Consider the following 21,791-nt stretch of genomic DNA (forward strand, 5'->3'; position numbering starts at 1 on the left):
GGACGACGGTGTTCCCAACAAACAAACTTCTCCACTCGCGATTTCGAGAGACGCAACTCCGAATGAACCAACCCCCGAACGACGAACAACGAAATTCGTCCCTGCTCCCAGATACCGCGCGAATATTTTGGTACTGTATGTATTTTTACGACACATTAAAAGCATTTGCACTGTGAAAACAAACAACACATTGACAAAATTTTGTTTCCATAAATGGAGCGTACGTAACTTTCCGTACAATAACGAATTATAAAATTCGAGAGTCAAAAAGATGTTGTAATTTTGGTGTTTGATCTACTATTGGAAAAATATTTTTTCCCAGGAAATTGTTAATTTAATTTAATTGAAGTCTGATCATTTACGAGAGGATTCTCTTGTGTTGCAGCTGCGTCAAGCCAAAACCTATCTAATAACGTATATAAAAGTTGCATATATCGTAAAAAAATTAACACACAGCATATGAATGGCCACGTAATAAGTATCATTGAATATTGTAGAATATTGATATACGTTGATTGACTGACGACGTTTACGAAATATATCTTCTGATTTTTATATACAGTTACAAGATTCGTTTTAAACTTGATCAACGTCTCTCTGCAGAGTCAACGAAATTTCACAAACTGATCCTACAAATATTCCAATACCGTATTTAAACAATATTAACACTGAAACTACCAAAATGGTAAAAATGATCAATTTAGAATTTTTCGTAGAAATTTTATATATTTGTAACAGTGTATTTTTAGAGACTCGAATGATCGTTAGTAAAAAATATAAAAAGAGAAGCTTGTGTTCTTTATTTTATCAGAAATTTTTTCCTTTGTCCTTTGCTATAAAAGTTTTACACAACGGTAGTCATCGATAGTTCTAGTGTTAAACGCATGAAAAATTGAAACCCAGATTTACTACACGTGAAAGCTCGTAGTAAACTTCTACTTCCTCTACTTCGATCGAATTCGAGCGAGTTTTCTCGATGTCGGACACGACGATCAAAAACGCGAAGCGCGGATCGATTTTCTTTCCGCGGGAATCGTGTCGGCTCGGCGCGAGTTACCGTTCCTCAACCCTTAAGAGATTAGAGGTCGCACCTTCGGTATTTTCAATGTTTACCTCCCCCCATTATTTATGCCTTCGATTTGACGACCTGGTTAAGAGACAGCCACAGTCCCTTGAAATTTTTAACGCGATTTGAACTCGACGACGAAAGGGTCTCGATAGATAAAGCGACAAGCACAACCCCGACAGTAAGATTAACTTGAAACTTGCCGAGGGTGAAAAATGAAAAAAAAAAATAAAAAAAAAAAGGATTCGTACGGCAGTGGCAAGTGACAGGTGTCACTGAATGACGTGCCACCGAGGGGAATTTCTCGGCTGTCTACCGAATCCTTTGTTTCCAAGATCGGTTTGACGTAATTGAACGAGAGGTTGCACCGGGGTTAAAATATTTCACCGACGACGGTAACTAGGTCAAACAGTGCGAAAGTAAGCTACATTTAACGAGCTACTCGAACCGGCGGGAGCGAGGGAGGCGAAGGAGAGAAGAAGAGGGGGAGAGGGGGAGGGGAGAGCAATTAGGACGCGAGCGAAAAAAAGTTTATAATTATTTCATGATCGTTAAAACCGAACGATGAAGAAGAAAAAAAAAAAAGGGAAATCGTTGGCTCGACAAAGGAAATATAAATATTCGTTTCGAGAGTGATACGCTCTCTTTCTCTTTCGTCGACAAATGTATATGCTTCGATCTGTCAAACTGCTGCTCGCGATATCATTCAAAAAAAAAAAAAAAAAAAAGCAAAGGTCTGGCCTAGTAAATGACAATGAATTTACGGCATGAATGGAGCACACAGCGACTAATATGAAAGCGTCGGAGAATGGAGAAATGTGTTCGTTAAAGTGTATCAAGGCTCGCGTGTACTCGAACCCGAGGATTATCGGAATATTCGTAAATAAATGATTGGCCGGCTTTACTACCGACTTCGATTCACTGCCGTCGACTTTCCGTGACCGATTCCTGTGGCCAGACACGCCGCCGTCTTCGACGTCTCTCTCCGCGCTTTCACTCGCAGAAGCTAGTGTCGTTGTATAATCGAGAGTCCGCCACTCGACTGGTATTCGCCTTGATACCATTCCCCGTATTGGCCGTAGACGTCGCCCAATTTTCCAACTGCTCACTCGGAGCGTTAAACCGCGAGATTTATGGGCGAGGCTTTGCGTACGTGAACGACGAACAAACGAACAAACGAACAACCGACGTCACGTGGAACGCGACGTGACAACAGAAAAAAAAAAAAGAAAAGTTATCGAACGGGCGCACGGGGTTTGCGGTTTTTATCCCCCGCAGGGCCGAGGCGAATCGGAAAATGCAACGAACAAAAGCGAAGGCTTGTCGGCATGACGATCGAAACTTTTACCCGCGTTGAATAATATTGCGGTCTATAATTGACAACTTCTCCGCCTCGATAAACAGAGAACGGTCGCAGTCGTTTACGACGCAATAAATATCGATGCGGCCCGCATAGCCGGTGGTATATTATAAATTGCAATTAATGTATGGCCAAATGTTGAATTGCGACACTGTGATCGAAACGTGGCGGGACGTCATCTTTTTCGATCCTTCGATGAAAGGATCCAAAGAAATTCTCGAGTTCAGCGACAGAGGTTCGTATCTGATTTTGATAAAGTTTCAAACGTCCGTGTTGGAAAAATGCTCGTCAGATTTAAAAAATCAGGCATCAGAATACATGAAAGATGTACTAACTAAACCGAGAATTCATATTTTCAATTCTGAGTAAACTACTGTTTTGTTATACGAGTCGAATATTGCAGAAAGCACTATACTTTCGACATTTTTATCGATCTTTTTTGTTTTATATGCATTTTGTGCAATCATGCACTTCCAAATTTTCCATAAATGCATGAAAATCCGCCGTCTAGCAATAATTATGTTATGAATATTTATCCAAATTCACATTTCAAATGTAATTTTAAATAAATCCATATTTTTAATATAATTTCAAAACTTTATTATCAAACTTTACTTATCAAACATTAGATACGAATATTTTATTTTAAAATATATTGTAGTATATGTTAATGCATTCTATAAATTTCTGAAAAATTCGTAATCTAATATTCATTTCAAATATTAGAAATAACAAGACTCTAGGTTTTTATGCAATCGTGAAAAATTTGAAAGTGCAAAAATACATGAGATACATGAGTACATGAGATCAATGCGAAAGAACATACGAAATATATTCAAAGTATATAACATTTAATCGATAAAATGCATCTCTGCGCGAGTTCGATCTTTCAAATTGCATTCCAGAAAATATGAATTTGCATAAGAATCTGCATACTGGTAATAACATTACCAAGCAAACGAACATTCTCAAGATAGAGAACAAATATTAGAAACATTCGTGCTATTTATAATTATTCAATTTACCAGCAAAGGAGTTACTGTTACAGAAATCGACGTGAAATTGAGAAACAACGAGACGACGACAGACATTAAGAAAGTCTCACGATGCTCGAACGACTTTATAAAATAAAAAAAAAAAGGAAAAAAAGATGCGATCGAAGCTCGGAAAAGGTCTCGAGGAACAGACGATCGAGCGAGATTAAGAGAAATTAAAAGACCTGGCGAGTCGAGCTCCAGAGAGGCTAGAAAACTTCTTCTCTCGGCTCGACCTCTCGACGCGGCGGATGAGAACCGAGGGGGAGGAAAAAAGAGCGAGTAGCTGTCCTTCCTGACCTGCATCAATGACTCGCTAAGCTTCGGGGGATTCGAAGAATCTAGGCGACGAAAAAGCCTGGGAATGTTTCGAATTGAATCCGATTAAAATGTTCGTCGTTCCCTCTGTATACAGGGTGTCCTCAGCGAGCTGCGATAATAGGGTTTATGGCGATCAGCTAGTGACCGTTATTTAGATTCAAGAGAGCCACTCGAGAACCAAAACTACCGCACTTCCTACGACTACTTTGCTCTGCGAAACTGGCACCACTATCCCTGCAATCTCTCTCTCTCTCTCTCTCTCTCTCTCTCTCTCTCTCTCTCTCTCTCTCTCTCTCTCTCTCTCTCTAGTTCTTGCCGAAAGATCTCCCTCCCTCTTTCTCACCGCTTCTCGCTAGGAATTGGCTACATCGGAACCGATGGACCGGCAATTACACAACTTTTACTTCCGACCCAGTTCGCCCCGCCATAGAAAATCACTCGCCGCAACTTTTCTCATATAGGATATATGCGATAAAGGACAACAAGTCTCGGCTGGGTTCTCACAGACGTTATCGAATGGCTGCTTTCTTCGAGAGAGGGATCCGCGACCGTCTCATCTCGCGAGTCGATACGTGGGTCTAATCGAAATCGCGAGTCGTTCGTGGAAGACGTCCCTACCGACGTTTACCCGGAATGTTTCATCGATCACAGCATAGACAATTAGACGTCCGGGAAAGTAATCTGGTTACTCGGCGGCGGCTCGGCCGAGCCCTCGTGAATCATTGACATTCCCTCAAAACAACGTTGATCGTCGTGCTGATAGAATTGCAAAAGCGGGGCCGAGGGGCGGGAAAGCCGCCCGTCCGATATTGATTAATTCAGTCGGATGATCAGACTTTCAGAAGCTACGTGTGATTGCTATTTTCCATCGCGAGCGTCTCGATTCGCGGGTATCGATCGCGGTCGGAGGATACATACCCGGTGTGTATCAAACGTGATCCTGGTGATTTGCTAAGCAAACGCGCGAAAATCCTGGTATCAGTGTGTCTCGTTACTTTTTTTTTTTTTCAACGATACAACTACGCGAGAAACAGTGCACGCATGTACGTACATGCACACGATTGCGTCGCGCGTGTCCAAAGTGCTTTCGAATCGTACGTAAAGTACTTACCGCAGTTACGATGGATTGTTATCGAACATGTGGGGAGATGGAGGGACTCGCGCGCACGTGCACTCTTTTCGCAACTTCGATGCGATCGAAGCAATTTCTCTTTCTCTTTTCCTTTTTTTTTTTTTTCTTCTTCCTCTTTTCCCTTTTCTTTTCTCTTCTTGCTCTCTCTTTCTCTCTCTCTCTCTCTCTTTGTGTGTTCACTGGTGTATCGGACGGTGTGAACTGTCTCTGTCGGTGATTGGATGTTGCGCGTGTGTACGTGTACGTGTCTACGTATCTATTATGCGGAAACGGGGTTGAGGGCGTGGATAAACGATTCTTTTTTTGTCGCAGCTGCCACTTTTCATGCGCGGAGCGACCTGGCTGCATCGGTGCATCCCGAACCGACCAAGGGTACTTGATGAAAGAGAGATAGATCAGAAACTGCAGCGGCTAAAGTCGAAGGTGACAATGAGGCCGCGCACCAGAATCGCGCACGTGGGTCAACAGACCTTTATCTTGTACCCTTTTGTGTTGCCCACGTTGTTTCTACGATGGCGAAAATTGCGTTTCTTCTCTCGCGTGATTTAAGCGATATGGCTTCATTCTCGCCGGTATTTTCATTTTCATCCCTCGAATCGTTGATATGATGTCACTCAACTCATCAGGGACCGAGCGTCGATTAGCCGTAATACTATAAATGCTACATTACAAATGTTACAAACATGGAAAATGTCCCATTTTAATTATATTAACTATGCACGAAATGAAACTTAAACTAATCCGTTTCGATGACTAACAGATTATCTAGATGGACTTTTTCAAATGGGAACGTATAGTTTTTTATGCATTGTCGAAAAAACTATTATTTTTGAAAATATTCTAATCTTAATTTTGTTTTTGTAGAATCCGTCGTGTGAAAGATGAGAGAGAAAACAGGAATTGATATTTGTACTGTTCTTGTCTTTCATGCAGTAGGTTTTATAAAATTAAAGTTAAAATATCTTCCAAATGTCAGTATCAATTAGGGAATTGTATGATTCCATTTCATTTCGTTTCGTTTCATCTCATTTAATATGATCTCAGTTTCTTAGTGGAGATGATCTTTTATTGTTAGAGAAGGTCTCGAAAGCTCCTCCGACAAATTTAGTGATCACAAGACGCCCACTCTGGAAACTGAACGAGTTTCGTTTCTAGCATTTTTTCGAATAATGAACAGTTACGTAGATAATTAAAACAAGACGTTGATATATCACTATTAATAAGTATAAATTAACTCGACTTTTTTTAATCCTCGTCCGATCCTTGTATCAATTCGACACATTTTTTTTTTTTTTTTTTTTTATAATGCGTAAGAAACTTAATTTATTTCTTAATGAAAGAATTTGCAAATTTACAACTATTTGCAACTATTTATCCCTTCATTTTCACCATTGTGTCACTTAGACACCAAGAGACAGATCAGATTGAAAACACAAGGGACAAACGAGGATTTGTAAAATTTATAAAAACTTTAGACTTCAAGTGAAGACACAACGACGAGAAAAAATGCTAAGTTCTCGAAATCTCGTTTCACAGTCTTGATGTTAAAAAAATAATAATAATAATAATAATTTGGCTGAAAAGAATCGAAACGTCAGGTTAATGCAACGTTGGTCCTCGATGAGTTGATCGAACGTGGAATCTCAGTCCGAAAGTCGCGCATCCCTTGAATCATGAAGGATACGACGGAGGGAGGGGAGGAGGTGGTGGTCTGCGCGACTTCTGGAACATCCGGTTCAGTTTTGACGCTGTCACAAATAAATACATCGATCAAAGGCACATGACGTGGCAAAATACGAGAACACAGAGAGAATCATGCATATCGTGTCGACGTGTCCTCGGCTGCTCAACTTTCGCCAAAAAGACTCTCTTTCACACACTCTCATTCGCTCTCTCCCTCTGGAGATCGCGAAGATCTGACTCGGTTTTTCTTCGTCTTTTTTCAGAGCAACAAGAGAATCTTTGGGCGTAAGTTCAGCTGGCCAGACGACCATTGTGTGTAGAAAATCTTGTCAACGGTGGTGAATGAGAGACGCAGGGGGGATAATAAATATAAAATAGAGAGCGTAGAGATAGAGAAATAGAGAGGAAAAAAAAAGAGATAGAGACATGCGACTCACCAATGCCTGGGCGGCGCTCTGGTGCTGCAAGCAAGAAACACCCAGTTACAATCACAGTAACGACAATCGAGTAATCGAGTTTTGTTGATGATGATTCGCGATTTCGCAAGCGGCGCACAGTCACACGAGAAATGCAAGTGCTCCGCGAAAGCGTTCACATCGACTTGTGCACAGAGATTACGCGTCAGGAAGGAAAGAAAGAAAGAAAGAAAGAAAGAAAGAAAGAAAAAAAAAGAGGAAAAAAGAGTACCGCTCGGCGTCGTAAGCTCGGCCGAAGGTCGCCGCTCAATTAGCGAACAAAAGGGTGGAAGAGAGAAAACGATGGAAGCTAGCTGGTAGAAGAAAAAGAGAAGAAAAGAAGAAGGAGAAAGAGAAGAGAGAGAGAGAGAGAGAGAGAGAGAGAGAGAAAGAGTGGGGGAGGGGGAAAAGAAGCGAAATCCTTGAAACTTACTTTCAGTCGTGCAAATAATTGCGACCTTCGATCGATACCGACGGCCCATCTCGTTTCCCGTTTCGCAGTTTCTTTTTGATTTTCTCCTTCGCGACATCTCGCAAGCTTGCTGAGGAGAAGCAGGGATTGCAGACTGCAGGGACAACAAAGTGCTTGGTGGTTGGTGTGGCGATTTGTGAGGCACGGATGAATTTTGATCGTGATGTTCCTCAGGTATTTCAGATGCTGACCGATCGAGTAACTTTGCCGCTGACTCGGTACGGACGATCGATAGGGAAAAATCCGGGAGAGAGGGATCGACGATCCTGGCCATTTCGTTGGCGTGTTGGCCACCAACAACCTATCTCGCACGGCTCTGTTCGATTCCTACGATTACGGAAGAAAAATCGCCTGTACTTTCTACTCGACACGCTCGACTATTTAACATCCTTCGGCTTCGAATCGCGAAAACGCTAACGCAGTCACGAGACCTTCAAGTTGCTCGACTCGTTCGAATTTCTGGTGAGAACCAGCTTGCATCGAGACGAGAGAATCAAACTCGTTTGATTTATTTGCCTCGTCGCGTAATGAAAGGAGTTGCGCCGCGAACTCGTAACGTAGGATATGGAAAAATGGGGGAGGGAGCGTAAATTGGAACGTCGGATGGGAGGATGCTTCAAAGTGTTTCAACTATGAATGATTCAGTCCGTGAAAAAATTGTCCAGCCAATGCGAGCCAGGGTGGATCGGATCGATACGCGCGGAGAATATGAAAAAGAAGAAGAGATATCTCTCGACCATCGTCATCGCGAATATAATAAATTTCAAGATGAAGCAGTTAGCGACGAAGGAAGTAAATTAATCCAAGCGCGTAGCTCGATGCAATCCCGCGGAGGATTAAATGCGATTCTCGGCCTGCGAGCGAGACGAGGCGAAACGAAACGGAGGAAAAAAATGCACGAGGTGGATTTTGAGCGCGGTTAAATGTTTCTACCGCGACGACCGAATTACATTGGCGTAGCCGAGGCGAGGAGGTTCTCCTCCTCGCTTTGAGCGGCGAGTTTCGCCGCTCAAAGTTTTCGTGCCTGTTCCATCTCTCGACAAGAACGGAGAATTTCTTAATTGCGTGTTCCCTCGTGAAAGGAACCTAGATAAGGCACGTACATATATATATATACACCGCGGCAGTCGTATATATTTGGTGACCCAGCACCAAAGAGTCCATCATTTTTGCACGAGTCAAGTTTAGTTAGTTATAGCACCGCTCGATAGAGTATGCCAACACTTTTTTCGGTTTTTTACAATCGCCTGAAGAAAAGTGATTTGATGTCATTGATAAGTTGGAATGAATGAGACGTTTAATAATAATAATTCATTGATAATATCACAATAACGTGAAATCTTCTCTTGCAGTGTACTGTTTTTTTGAAATAATTTTGATAAATACTACAACTCTTCCAAAAGTATCCCCATGTCATGATAGAACGATTTGTAAAATTAAGTCATTTAATCTAGAAGCTAATCTAGAATTATATTAAGCTAATCTAGCCATCTGATCTAGAATTATCCAAACTTTCAGCCTCGATTTTCTTGAAAATTACACAAATCTCAAATAGAAAAATTTTGTTCTTTCTTTTCTCTCGTAGAATGACAGTGTTCTCGTAGATTTCGATCGAAAACGCCAAGTGTCCTCGTGCTTTTGCGCGGCAGTGCAAAAACGAGGACCAGCGAAAACTCGCCTCGTTTACGCGCGGTAACTTTGCTTCGCGAGTGTGTCGCGCGAATCAGAACGAAATCGGTTCAACTGTGAGAACGCGCGTCGAATTTAATTAGGAAAAGTTGCGGACTTTGCGCGGGCATCTCCGTCAACGCGTTTCAATTATTCGCACCAGCGATATACACGAATATCTACGTCGCGGTTGTTCTTCATTGAAAACGTCTGTTCGACGTAACAGTCTGTTACAAGTTTTCGGCATTCAACGTTACAAGTTCGAGTTTGTCCAGATGTATTGCCAATTTCTTTCTGTTTTTTATATCGAGCTGAGTGTACAGAGAGTGACAGAATGTTGACCCGTGCTCGCTCCGCGATCCATGTAACCGATCGGAAGTTTCTCGCCTGGCCGTAATAACTTCGACGAATCGAATGATAAATCAAAGCAAACCTAGCCCGAATTATCTTTCGATTCGGCCACCCGCAACGATTTGCCCACCATCGCCGCGATTTCTATTCTTTATTCGCGTCGCGCGACCCTTGACATTTATGAAAATCGTCGTGCGATCTTCAGAATTCCTCCAATCGACGACGACATCCCTCTTTTATGGTGAAAGACGCGTGAATATATTTCTTTTCTTTCGTAACTCCTCCATCTTCCATCTTTTGTCCCATCTGTCCTCTTTTTATGCAGAAGCGTATCGCGAATCGGCAAGATCCAGTGTATCGCAACTTCGTTCTGGCAGTTCGAGAGATCAATTTGCACGTTCTAAACCGCAATAATGGTATAGTGATTTAGCGTAGCAAAGAAAAGGAACGTTAAACAACAATGTTTCGATGGACAGGCAAAAGAATATTAAACTAATATAGATTATATGTAAATATAATATAAGTTAAATCCAATTAATATAGGTCACCATTAATATAGGTCATCAAATGTAGGTCAAGTCAAATTGATATAGGTCATCGTTAAAGAAAAATGATGTATATTTTAAAGCACACTGGAATAAGATATATAATGCGTTGTGAAATTTCATTAAGCAAAGTCAAACACCTAACTTTTACGCTGTATCTTAAATTTAAATAGTAAACCATGTTTAAATATTGTACTCTTTGCCTGTTCATCAAAGGATTTAAGATAACCAATTTTCATCACGAAATTATTTAAATCTGCACGTTAAACACTGACCGTGTCAATACTTATTTTCGAACAGATATCTAAACATTCGGGACGGATACGTGTCTAAAACATTCAAAGTCAATTTTGTTAATTTCCAAAAAGCAAATTTCGATTCTAGATGATCGGTGCGCCGGTGATGATCGACATTGATCGTTATACAAATCGCATATTCGCGAGTAGGATCGTTCTTCCAAAAACGGTGGAGAACGGAGAAGAACTCGCTGAGAAGAAAATCGGCACTTGATTTTTGGAAAGCGCGGAAATGTCATTGGTCAAGGTAGCGGGACGAATTTCCCAGCCGCGAATCGATATTTCAACAAAAGAATCTCGGCCGCGCATTATCGTTAGCAGACGAAAATACCTTTTTTCCCGGGGAAAAAACAAGCGACGCTGGATTGAAACAATTTTTCCCTTTTCTTTTTTTTTTCCTCTCCCCCCTCCCAGCAGCATTTTCGAACAATCGCGCTACCAAGCTAAACTGAATAAGAGGTTCCGTTCGACTGTTCGCCGAGACTTTTTAACTCGAGCGTTTCATTCATCGATCTTCGTTCCGGGGAAAACAATTGCCAAGGAGGAACCTAACCCAAACCTAATTACAAACCGGTTAATTGTACATGGTACGCAAAGCGAAACAAACCATAATTCGAACGGCATTACTTCGAGCCAAAGAAATCTAATCAAAAAGTTACGCTTCATTCCGAGAGCTAGGTATCCCTAATTGGAGAGTAAATGAAACTTTCAACTGATTCCCCACCTCCCAGCGTGGTCAGAGAATCGGTTAGTACGAACGTAAACCGTTAATACCTCGAGTCTTCTTTTTCATCATACCGCGCTAATGAAAAGAAAAATCTAGGTAATCGGGAGCGAACGAACGATACAACGTGCCCTACAAACGGCCGATTGGAAGATGAAAGATAATCGCGGTTGTACCGATGTAACGTCAAGAGCAGGGCACGTGCGATTGACTTCAAACTCCTGTTTTTCATTTTCCCGTGAAAATTCCTTTTCCTTTGTTGACATCGGGGACGATCGTGATTTCTTCACGGTGCAAAGGCTATCGTACTTTCGAAATTCCCAGAAACATACCAGACACTCGAAGCAAACTTAATACACAACGAGAGAGTTTCTGCTTCTCTCGCGGAAACATTTCGTACGCGTCGACACAGCGTTGTTCTCCGCGACGAATCAGCGCGAATTTACGAGCGACGAAGTTACGGTATCCAATTTGCTCTGCGCCACTTCGCGTGACACAGGCCGCGCCCTGGATTTCTTCCATACTCCCACCGATGAGAGAGATCTTCATCTCGCCCGTTCGAGGCGGTGTGATCAACTTACTGCGCGCCTCCGTCGCGTCAGATTTCGCGTCGAATAGTGCCACACAGCGTTTGGTCGCGATCATCAAATTATCACGCGCACGGTTTATGAGATTATAGCGCCGTATCGTCGTCAGTCGTATTGAAGCTCCCTCTCCCAATTACTTCCCTTTCAATTGAACCTAATCCACGCGCAATATCTATTTTTATTGCTTGGCATTTTTCGCAATATCCATGGCACTGTTTTCCAACACTGGCACTAAACCAAGTTAAAAGATTAATTTCTCAATTCGTGAACAAACAAATCCACGATCGTTTACGATTTCCCCATGAATCGAGGTTTTTTTCTCTTTCGACGCGAATGATGAGCAAAAAAAAAAAAAAAAAAAAAAAACGAGCATCGTGGTGAAACGCTCGAGACGACTCTTCGTCGATTAATTATATTATTAGCGCCGGTTACGTTCGCCGGGTTACTCTCGAAAAACGCTTTAGGCTCCCGTCAGCTTTAGGTCAGTCAGGCGATTTTGCAGGGCAAATTGCTAGCAACTCGAGCGTGCAGTTGATCAACGTACATACGTTACGTTTTATATAACGCAAAGAGGAGGAAGGCAGAGCGTGCACGAGCTCGGCCCGTCGGTGGTTGTATATCGTCGTGGCGAGGTTAAGCGTGGAAGGGCCTCTGTCGAATCGATTCGACGATGGGTGGAGGGCCTCTGCACACTGCAATGCCGTAACTTTCCCAGAGAAGGAAGATTTTCACAGGAGGTCAGAAGAAGCACCACGGCGCGGCGTCGACAATCGAGGGAAAGAAATGGAAATGGGACAGACAGGAGAAAGCACACCAATGAACGTCGGTCGGACCAACGAGCGAACTTTCTTTCTTACCCGAGTTATTCGATCCCGATCTCCGTTGTCATCCGAGAGCGAATTCTACCCCTTTTCTCCAGAGGAATCGTACATTAATTAAACCTTTAATCTTTCGATTGCGTCGTAGGCGTTTCTCTCTCTCTCTCTCTCCCTCTTTCTTTCTTTCTCTTGAGTTGCTCAAAGCAAGATAATTTCGCGTATTGTTTGTTCAACTTTTCGAAACGTTTCGCGAAGAACCTCCCCGGTGGTTTACGTTCGAATCGATCGAACGTTCGGGTATTGGGTATTGGTTCGCGAAATTTTCGACACGCCGCACGCTCGTCTCGCAACGTATAAATAAATAAAGACGGACGCGTGACAATTCTCGTAACCGGACTATATAATAATCCAACGTAAACTTCGCCTAATCCGAAACGGTGAACGTAAATTCCGATCGCCGGTCCTATCTCCGATTGCAATTATGCAGTCATTAACGCGTCGAGCTTCCGTTTTCAGCAATCGCTAATCAGTGTCAATAAGAGAATTATATTTCGCGCCGTCGATATTGTGCCTGATTGACAGCGACGGTTCGGTATTTCGCGATATTAACGATGCCGAGAGTCGGCCGACACGCGATGAAAATATCACTCGCGGACGCGCGCGCATGCAGCGAGAGAAGAGCTAATGTACAGAGAATGGAGTAATTAACCGCGAGACGATTTTCTATCCCGATATAACTTTTCTCGTTGATTGAAAACGAGTCGAGAGTTTACGTTTACGGCAGCGAATCGCTCGCGTTCACCCGATTGCCGCTACTGCTACAACGCTCGCCTTTATCCCGACACACGATCTTGATAACGCAATTAACGTTGTCACAGTCCGCGCGCGCACGATCCATCTTCCTGCCGCGCGACCAATTCAACGAATTTTCGCGCACAATCCCGAGACACCATGGGACGGTCAGTGGGAAAGTTCGTGCGAAAACACACCAACTGCACGACGCGAAATATTATGCAACGTTTCTCCGATAACGCGAGCAACTCGCGTTTTAAGCGACAGTATCAGTGTGGTTTTTCGAAATTCTAAAACTGATAAAAAAAGAAAAAGACAAAGAGGATCACGAAGAATCGAGAGAGCCAGTTTTGTTTCAATTGTTTCTCAAACATTGTCGATCGCCAATGTGTCTTTCGACCGTCGAGTAACGAGAGGAAAACAGAAGAGCAGAGTTGTGCCATCAGAGGAATACGAACACGATCGAAAAATATTTTTTTCCGTTCTTTGGCGACGTTTCTCCACGAAGGAAATCCTGGATGACGGTGAAGCGTGTCTCCTCGATAATCAACTTCCCCTTGACTTCTCTCGGCTCGAGACTGACTCTCCCGGTTCTCCGCGATCGCTCGACTCCGCTGGCCGACGATCGATTGGTTGGCCAACGTTCCCTCGATGAGTCCAAATTTCGGTCCTTGGCCAGGATAAATTACTTTCGGTCGCGAGGAATTCGATTCGAACCGATTGATTTATTAGCGTTTACAAACCCGTCGATCGAAGCTATAAATTCCAGCCAACGTTCACCGTCGAAGTTCATGTCGAAGCATTTATTTCCTTTTTTCTTCCTCTTTTTTCTTCTTTTCTTTTCTTTTTTGTTTTGTTTTCCGTGTGTGTGACGCGCGTAATGGAGCGTGCGAATCGTATCTAGCATACAGAAGCGAGGCAAAAGTTTCAATTAAACAGAATCGGTCGCGTAATCGTTTATAATGCGCGATACCTCGCTCCGATCATCGCTCAACAGAAGTGAAACGTTTCGCGAGACACGTCCCGCGTTTCAACAATGCTGGTGAAATTAAACAAACTGAAATTTCCACATCCGAAAAGAAAGAGAGCGAACGTGTGTGCAAGTGTGTTAATTAAGTACGCTCCGTTGAACGTGACACGCGTAATTGGGCCATCTTTGGCGCATCGGGATTTTTCGCTTCAATTTATTCGTCGAGATCGACCTTGTGCAAGGAAAAAAAAAAAAAAAAAAAAAGCGCGGATGATATCAAGAGCACGCGATGGTCCAAAGTCAAGCATTTTCATCGTGCTGAATCTCCGTTTTCACCTAGTTCTCGGAAACGGGCGGATTTTCCGAGGCCGTGTCGACTTGTCTTTCTCCATCCGCGATACAACGGAGAGAGTAGTATCGAGGAGAGTAACGAATCGATGAGACGGTGGTAAACCCATCCCGATCGATACTCGAAAATCCCGATTTTCTAATTAATTATACAGTGTGCAGAGGCCTATAACCGTAGTTATAGTCACGAGGAAGGGTCGGCGCTAAAATTTTAATCGTTCGATTAAAGGCAGTCAAAAGACACGAGGAGAATCGAAGATAAGAGAGATGGAGGACAAGAGAGGATACACGATGATCGGTAACGTGGCCAATGTCGTGCGTTCTCGATGCTCGATCAGCAGGTTCGATCAGCAGCGCCGATGAAACGAGGGAGAGGGAAAAAGGAAAAGGGAAAAGTGCGGCCGATAAGAGAGCGAACGTGGTAATGTCCGTCAACGGGACAAAACACCGCCCACGAGTAGCCGTGCGAGTAGGCAAAGTCACGCGACTTTCGTCTAACAATAAGGACAAAACGGCATGGTACATGCGGGCGAGTAACGAGTGATCCAACGATCGTGGAAGGTAGGGAAGGTAGGTAGGTAGGTAGGTAGATCGATTCGAGGTAGGTAAGAAAACGCGTGAAGAAGGTGGATAAAAGAAAGAAAGAAAAAAAAAAGGATTTGTCTCGGATCGTCTGGAAGTTTTTCTTTCTTTTTCAAGAGAGAGAGAAAAAAAATAGGTGTATCGCGTTTTCGTTGTCGTGTGCATACCGTTTGCGTTTGAAACAGTGTACATACCGAGGGCATCAGCTGATCGGTAGACCTGACCCGGGTCACCTTGTTTCTATAGATCACTCTCTTGACCAGCTTCTCCATCGGTTGGTTCCACTTCATGAAGCTCACGTAAGCCAAGTAGAATCCGAAGAGCACGAGGGCCTCGTACCAGTGAATATAATTATCACGGAAGAAATAGATCAGGGTGATCAGACTGGCGCTATAAAAAGTGCAGTCGCGAAATAGAGGCCACCATGTGAGGGAGAGCACGGTACGCGAGAATATAGCGCACATGCCGATCACGAAGAGAATATTGAAGACGGCCGAACCGACGATGGTACCGATACCGACGTCGTCGAACGACACGAACACGCCGATTATCGATGTGAAGAGTTCCGGGGCCGAACCACCGGCCGCCATGAAAGTAGCACCCGCAACGTCGTCGGCGATCTCGAGTTTCTCAATGATCACGTCCAGAGACGGCACGAAGAACTCGTCGCAAACGATCGCCAACGCGACAAACATGTACACTACACCCATTACGTGAAGTATCACGGCACCGCGTTGCCGTTGCTGGACGGTGAAGAGATCACTGGGAAAGAGAGGCGCCTTCTCCTCGGTCATGTTAGCGCCGACTTTCTTATGATGGTGATGATGGATGGTACTGTTGTATCCGTCTTCCCCCCCGTATGGATCCAACTCATTGTTGTTGTTGTAGTTGGCATTCGGTAAGACGGTACCGTTCACCGAGTGGACGTAGAAGGGCGTAGTTGTCGTGCTGGTGCTCGTCTGCAGAATGATCGGATTGTTTGGTGCTGGCCTGTGTCCCTCGGTTGGCGCGGGACCGATCGCTAAGGTTAGTAGGGCCGAGGCCAGTACCGCAACCGCGAATCGGCGCCTCCTCCTCCAACATGTACGTCGTTCGCCGCCTGTCACGATCATCGTCGTCGGTGGTGTTGCTGGTGCTGGTATCTTGCACCCTCGAGGACGTTCGCCGTCGTTAGCGAGTCCACCGTCCTCCTCCTCCTTCTCCTCCTTCGTCTTCTTCTTCTCCGTCCTCCTCCTCCTCCTCCTCTCCCCCGTCCTCCACCACCTCTCTGGCCGCCGCCGCCTCCACCACCACCACCGCCTCCTCCGCCGGCACCACCTCCGCCTCCTCCACCACCTCCTTCTGCGTGTCGTATCGTGTCGCGGCGCGGAGGGTGTACGCCAGCAGAGGTACCCTACTAAGGCTGGGTCATGTTGAAACACCGAGGAGCTGCTCTCGCATGCTCCTCCACCTTCGATGGCTCCCTCCGACGAGTGGATGGATCTACCCTTTCACTTTTCTTTCTTTCTCTTTGTTATTCCACCTTCTCTTCTTTTACTATTATTATTATTCTTATTATTATTCTTTTATTATTATTATAGTTCCTAACCACTTTGGTTACCTTCGTCTTTCCTCTTCCCTTGCTTCTCTCTTTTCCTTTCTCTTCTTCCCTCCGCCCTCTACTATCCCTTCCTTCTCTTCTTCTCTTCCGCTTTATCTCTCGTTTTCTCCTCTTCCCTTTCTCTTCGCGCAGTCTCCGTTTCCGTTTTGTGTTCCTTGCGCTCTCTCTTCCGTGCCCTTCTTCCCTCGCCACTGAGTCCTCTCTTGTTCGGCGTACAACGGACAACGCGCGTTTCGTCGTGCGTTCCGCAGGAAAAAAAAAAGAAAGAAAACGCAATGACACTCTGGCTAACGTTCACGACGCAGGTAACGTAGACGCCGGTAACGAGGAAACGTTCGCGACGCGTCCTGCGATTTCTAATAAAACTCTATCGGTGCTACTACAACGTAGATACTGTCGTTTAGTCGCGGAGAGTCACTCTCTAGCTTTCGATGCGAACGATGTCGCCGGATATCCTGTTCCTCCTCCTTCTTCTTTTCCTCCTGCTTCCCGGCGGCGTCGTCGCCGTCGTCGTCGTCGTCGTCGTCGTCGTTGTCGTCGTCGTCGTCGTCGTCGCCGTCGCCGTCGTGGTCGCTAGGATGCGATGGATGGTGCATATAATCCTGGATGGATATACAGGAGCAGCAGAACGGCGCCCCCGCCGCGATGCCCGCCTGCTGCACACTGGAACAACCCTGTTCCGTTCCGTTCCTCTCTCGCGACTTGCTCCCTCCACCCTTCCCACCCACCTTTTCCACCACCTTGCTACCACGTTGCCCTCTTTATCCCGCCTTCCGCCGCTGTCCGCTCTCCTCGCCCACCTCTTGCGTCCGTCTCCTTTTCGCTTTACACTGTCCCACGAACTTTCTCTGTTTCTCTTTCTTCCTCTCGTCTCTTCCTTGCCGTTCTCGCAACGTGGCTGCTCGCATCAGCTTCTTCCATCTCCTTCATCGACATTGGACGTCCTCCGTCCTTCTCGCCATCCTCCCTCGGTCGTACTCTTCTCCTCGTCGTTCTAACCTCTCCGTCCTTCTCCCAGCTTTTCACCCTTTCGTCCTCGTCGTTCCTCTCTCCAAAGCACACGCTGAATCGTGTCTACCCTCTCGTTCTACACCCTATACTCCACCCTGTCGCAGTCTCGCTCTCGCCAACGTAGCGTGTCCCACTTGCACTTTGACGGTATCCCACCGGTTTCTCCTTTTTCCACTCGTTTCGACCTCTTGCTCTTTCTCTACTCTCTTCCTCTTCTGTCTCTCTCTTGTTGCCGCTCTTTCTCTTGCATCCCTTGCGCCTCCTGCCCCTTTCGCCCCGTGGCCAGCGAAGAAGCCACCCCTCCCTCCCCCCTGCCCCACCCCGTTTGCCCTGATATTCGTCCTTTCACTCGCCACTACCACGTACACCCTACTTTCCTCTTCGTTCCTCTCGAAATTCCTCCCCATCCTCGGCACGCGCTGGAGGTGGTAGATCGTAGAGGTGGGAGCCTGCGCACGTGTAAGCTCGAGTAACTCCCGCTCGATATCGGAGAGTCGACTCTACAACTCTACGCTACGAATCCACATATACCGGGTGTCGTCTCCATCATCCTGTGATCGCCAATGTGTTCTCCTTCGCAACGTCGCTTCAACGATTCGCTCTCTGCTGCTGTGCAATCACGAGCACTGAGGAGAGGGGAGGCAACGAGAAGTTGGCAAATCGCGGGCAACCGAATCCCGTTTTATCAGGTCGGTTTCGCGTTCGAAACGGACGGACGCGCGGATCACCCTTTTCGTCGGCCTTTTCGATGGTATCCTATATCGAGGCGAATCAAAGCCGGAGCGCTTGAAATTTTGGACGAACGCGGACGGTGAGCCAATTTCGAGAGCCTTTCGTGCACACACCTTCAACACACACGGCGATTGTAGGTCGAAGGAAAAAAGAAGAGCCCAAGTAGGGCGAGGCGTTTCGGGAGGATCCCGTTCTTCGTATGTTTTCCAACAGGACATCGTTCAACCTTCGTTGAGACGAGAATCGTTGCAACGATACGAAGCTACGAAACTTCGGACGATTCAACTTTTTAAGCTCTACTTACGAACGAAGATTCCCATTTCTTTTGAAATTCTCCAACGTTCTCGACGTTTGATCTTTGACGAGGGGACCGTCTCGAGGGCAGGCAGTCGCCTGCACTGCGAAAATTTAAGACGTCACCAGCCGTCCGTTAAACTGTAAGCAACGAGCCTGTCGCGCCCATCGCGATAATTGCTAGTTACCGCTGCGGCTATTACGCCCGTTCACATCGACAGGTTTAATGTGTCTGATTCGACCATCATCCCGTTTTACGATGATTAGTTTAGCGAGCAATACAACGTACTACCAGTTTAGTATTATTGCTTTCTGTCTTTCTCTACATTCTTTCTCTACCTTCGTGCGCGTAAGACCCAATCAAAAATAAGAAATACTTGGATGACGAAAGCTTTATCACTACGGATGAAACAACGACACAAAGAACCATCTACTAATTTCATCGTCACATTCGAGGTTCCTCGTGGATTCCTCTCGACTTTCTTTTCATTCGTCTTTCTCTTCCTAAAAAAAAACGAATAGAAAGAAAATATACGAGGGCACGCGCAGCCCTCTGTGTGTATTTGACACAGAGTTCATCCCGAAGGCGCGCAAACTGTCTGCTTGCTTCCTCCCCTTCGCCGGGTTTGGTATCCTTCTTAAAAGGCTGGTTCGTTATGCCGCAGAGGTTGTTACAATTATCAGCAGGCGCGAAAGAACGCCGGAACCGGAGACATGCCGAGCTTTCGCCTCGTTTCACCTTCCCGCGGCTTCCGCTTTTGCTGTTAGTCGAGACGCGTGACAGAAAGAGAGAAAATTCTCAGTGAAAAAGCTACGGCCCGATTTCAAACGAGATTCCCTGGTCGAGAACGGCGACGTGTTTGCTTCTGTTTGCCTCGCGGCTCCCAAATTTTAACGATAATTCCGCGACATCTCGCGCTTTATCTCTCCCCCAACCGCTAGACACTTGCTTCTCTTTTGATTCATGATTATCGCGCCTCTCGCCTTCTACTCTCGGAACAACAACTTTGTCCGCGAATCGGTAAATAGCACTCGGCGTGAGTAATAAGTTTGGTACTTAATCCTTGCACTACCGCGAAGGTCTGTATATCCCGCGGAATTGGTTACTGTCGCCGTCGAGATTAAAACGTCCCGGATTAACGCAAATGAGCCGCTTGTTTGCCAAATGTATTAGCTCAGCGAAACAAAAACTAGAAACACGAATAAAACAGCGCATAGTTGTTTCCTTTTTTTAAGTTCCTTTTGAAAATGAAACTCGAGCAAACGTCGTGGAATGTATCGTTTCAGGCGTAGTTTACCTAGGCAGAACGCATAAAATACAGCGTATCATTGGAATAATCATAACTTATTATTCCATGGTCAAAAGAAATTTGTTCCAAAATTGGTACCAGAGTTTTAAAAAATTCCAAAAGTACAGTTGACTGCTGTGGTCCGCGAACAACTCGTAATTTTGTAACAATACTTCTTTGTGAAAATTCAGTTTCATTTCTATCGCTTTCCTTTTCCATTTTGCATACGAAATATCGAATGAAAGTTCGATGATTTGTTAGTGTGTGTTTATCACCGTTGGGATCAAACAATTATAAAAAAAATTGATTACTCTCGATTAAAAAGAAAAAAATGAAGAATTTTATTTCCCAAGGCAGCAATGAATTCGATAGGGAAGGGGTTAAAGAAAGGCACGAATCGTCCAAAAAAGATCAAAAAATAACCAAAAGTTTACCAGTTTCCAGAATGATGAAACAAATCGAAAAACAATGTAGCAATGACTGAAGGTAAAAAAGAAAAAACAAATGTATCCTTAATTTTCCAGTTCAACGATATAAGTCTGAAACAGAGCCACCGGTGCTATCGAGCATCGGACATCTAGCTACACGGAAATACGTCGACTCTAAAATTATATCGATTCAAAGCGACTTAGAGTCATTCTTGGGATATATTAACGTAACGCGAATTTTCATTATCGTGCTCGATGTACGGAACAGAATAAAACGATGAAGGAAAAAAGGGGGAGAGAGAGAGAGAGAAATACGTCTTAAAATATTACATCGAGATTCGAGCGAGGAAAGCACTCTTATCGGAAAATAACGAGCAGATAATCACGACCGGGCAGAATGCGAGAAATTATTACAGTTAAGTGTATCAGTCGACTTGCTATAATTACTTGGCCGCCGACTCGGGATTCATTAGACGAGTGCAATAAAAATAATGACATTCGTTCGAGGTCGGCCTGACGTGTACGACTTATCAGTATCAGTTGCAAAACGTCATACTGAAGCTACGAGTGTCGCTTTTATTCCATATTGCTGTAGTACCACTACTCGGTCTGATTCGAAAGTTTGACACTTCCCCCCTTCCTTTATTTATCGGCGAGGCCGATGCCTCCTTTTGTAACAGTCTTGACCACGGGTCGGTCGACTTTAGCGTTTCTCCGCTAAGTCTGTCCACCGATATCGATCACCCAAGAAACGGACGCGCGACAAGTTCGTAAGCTTGACGCGACGAACGTAAACTCCGCTGTCGCGACACTCTTTCTCCGAAATCGGACGAATCTTCCGCGTTGCATCGCATTGCAAGAATTTACCGATCGACTTCCCCCGTCGGACGATTTACTTGCAATTATCTCGATCGAAGGTAACGATAATTATCGAAACAGTAACACGGACGGATGTAGAGGAAAAAAGGAATGAACTGTACGATTCCCAGTTAAGAAACGCATCGTCGAAGACGACAAGACAGTGTTCGAGCTTGTCCTCGATGAGAGGGAACTCGTGTACAAACCCCGTATACGGAATGTGTACAAAGGATCAGCTGGTATCCACAAATTAGACATATATACGCTACACCACCCTCGAAAGTTTCGACGTCTCTCCAGTCGAAAGGTGGAACCACCCCCATTATCGAACGTCCTGCTACGAGCAGCAGTGTCGCCGCCGATTTACCCCCTCCC

The 21,791-nt window shown here is 44.9% G+C and overlaps 1 protein-coding gene across 5 annotated transcripts in view; it reads right to left on the bottom strand.

Annotated features, from left to right (window-relative positions):
• LOC122528830 (sodium/potassium/calcium exchanger Nckx30C) overlaps positions 1-16,687 on the bottom strand; it is a 71,083-nt gene extending 54,396 nt beyond the window's left edge. For 3 of the 5 annotated variants that reach the window (XM_043654364.1, XM_043654365.1, XM_043654363.1), the window contains exons 1-2: positions 15,399-16,687; positions 7,034-7,057 (exon numbers count right to left, since the gene is read on the bottom strand). In XM_043654364.1, the coding sequence (XP_043510299.1) occupies positions 7,034-7,057; positions 15,399-16,316 (942 nt within the window). In that variant the 5' untranslated portion in view covers positions 16,317-16,687. The remainder of the gene's footprint in view (positions 1-7,033; positions 7,058-15,398) is intronic. The other 2 variants (XM_043654367.1, XM_043654366.1) reach the window with 1 other exon arrangement.
• Positions 16,688-21,791: the final 5,104 nt, after the last annotated feature.

The sequence above is a fragment of the Frieseomelitta varia genome, unplaced genomic scaffold, assembly GCF_011392965.1.
Source record: "Frieseomelitta varia isolate USP_RPSP 00005682 unplaced genomic scaffold, Fvar_1.2 scaffold_264, whole genome shotgun sequence".
In the NCBI taxonomy this organism is placed as follows: Eukaryota; Metazoa; Arthropoda; class Insecta; order Hymenoptera; family Apidae; genus Frieseomelitta; species Frieseomelitta varia.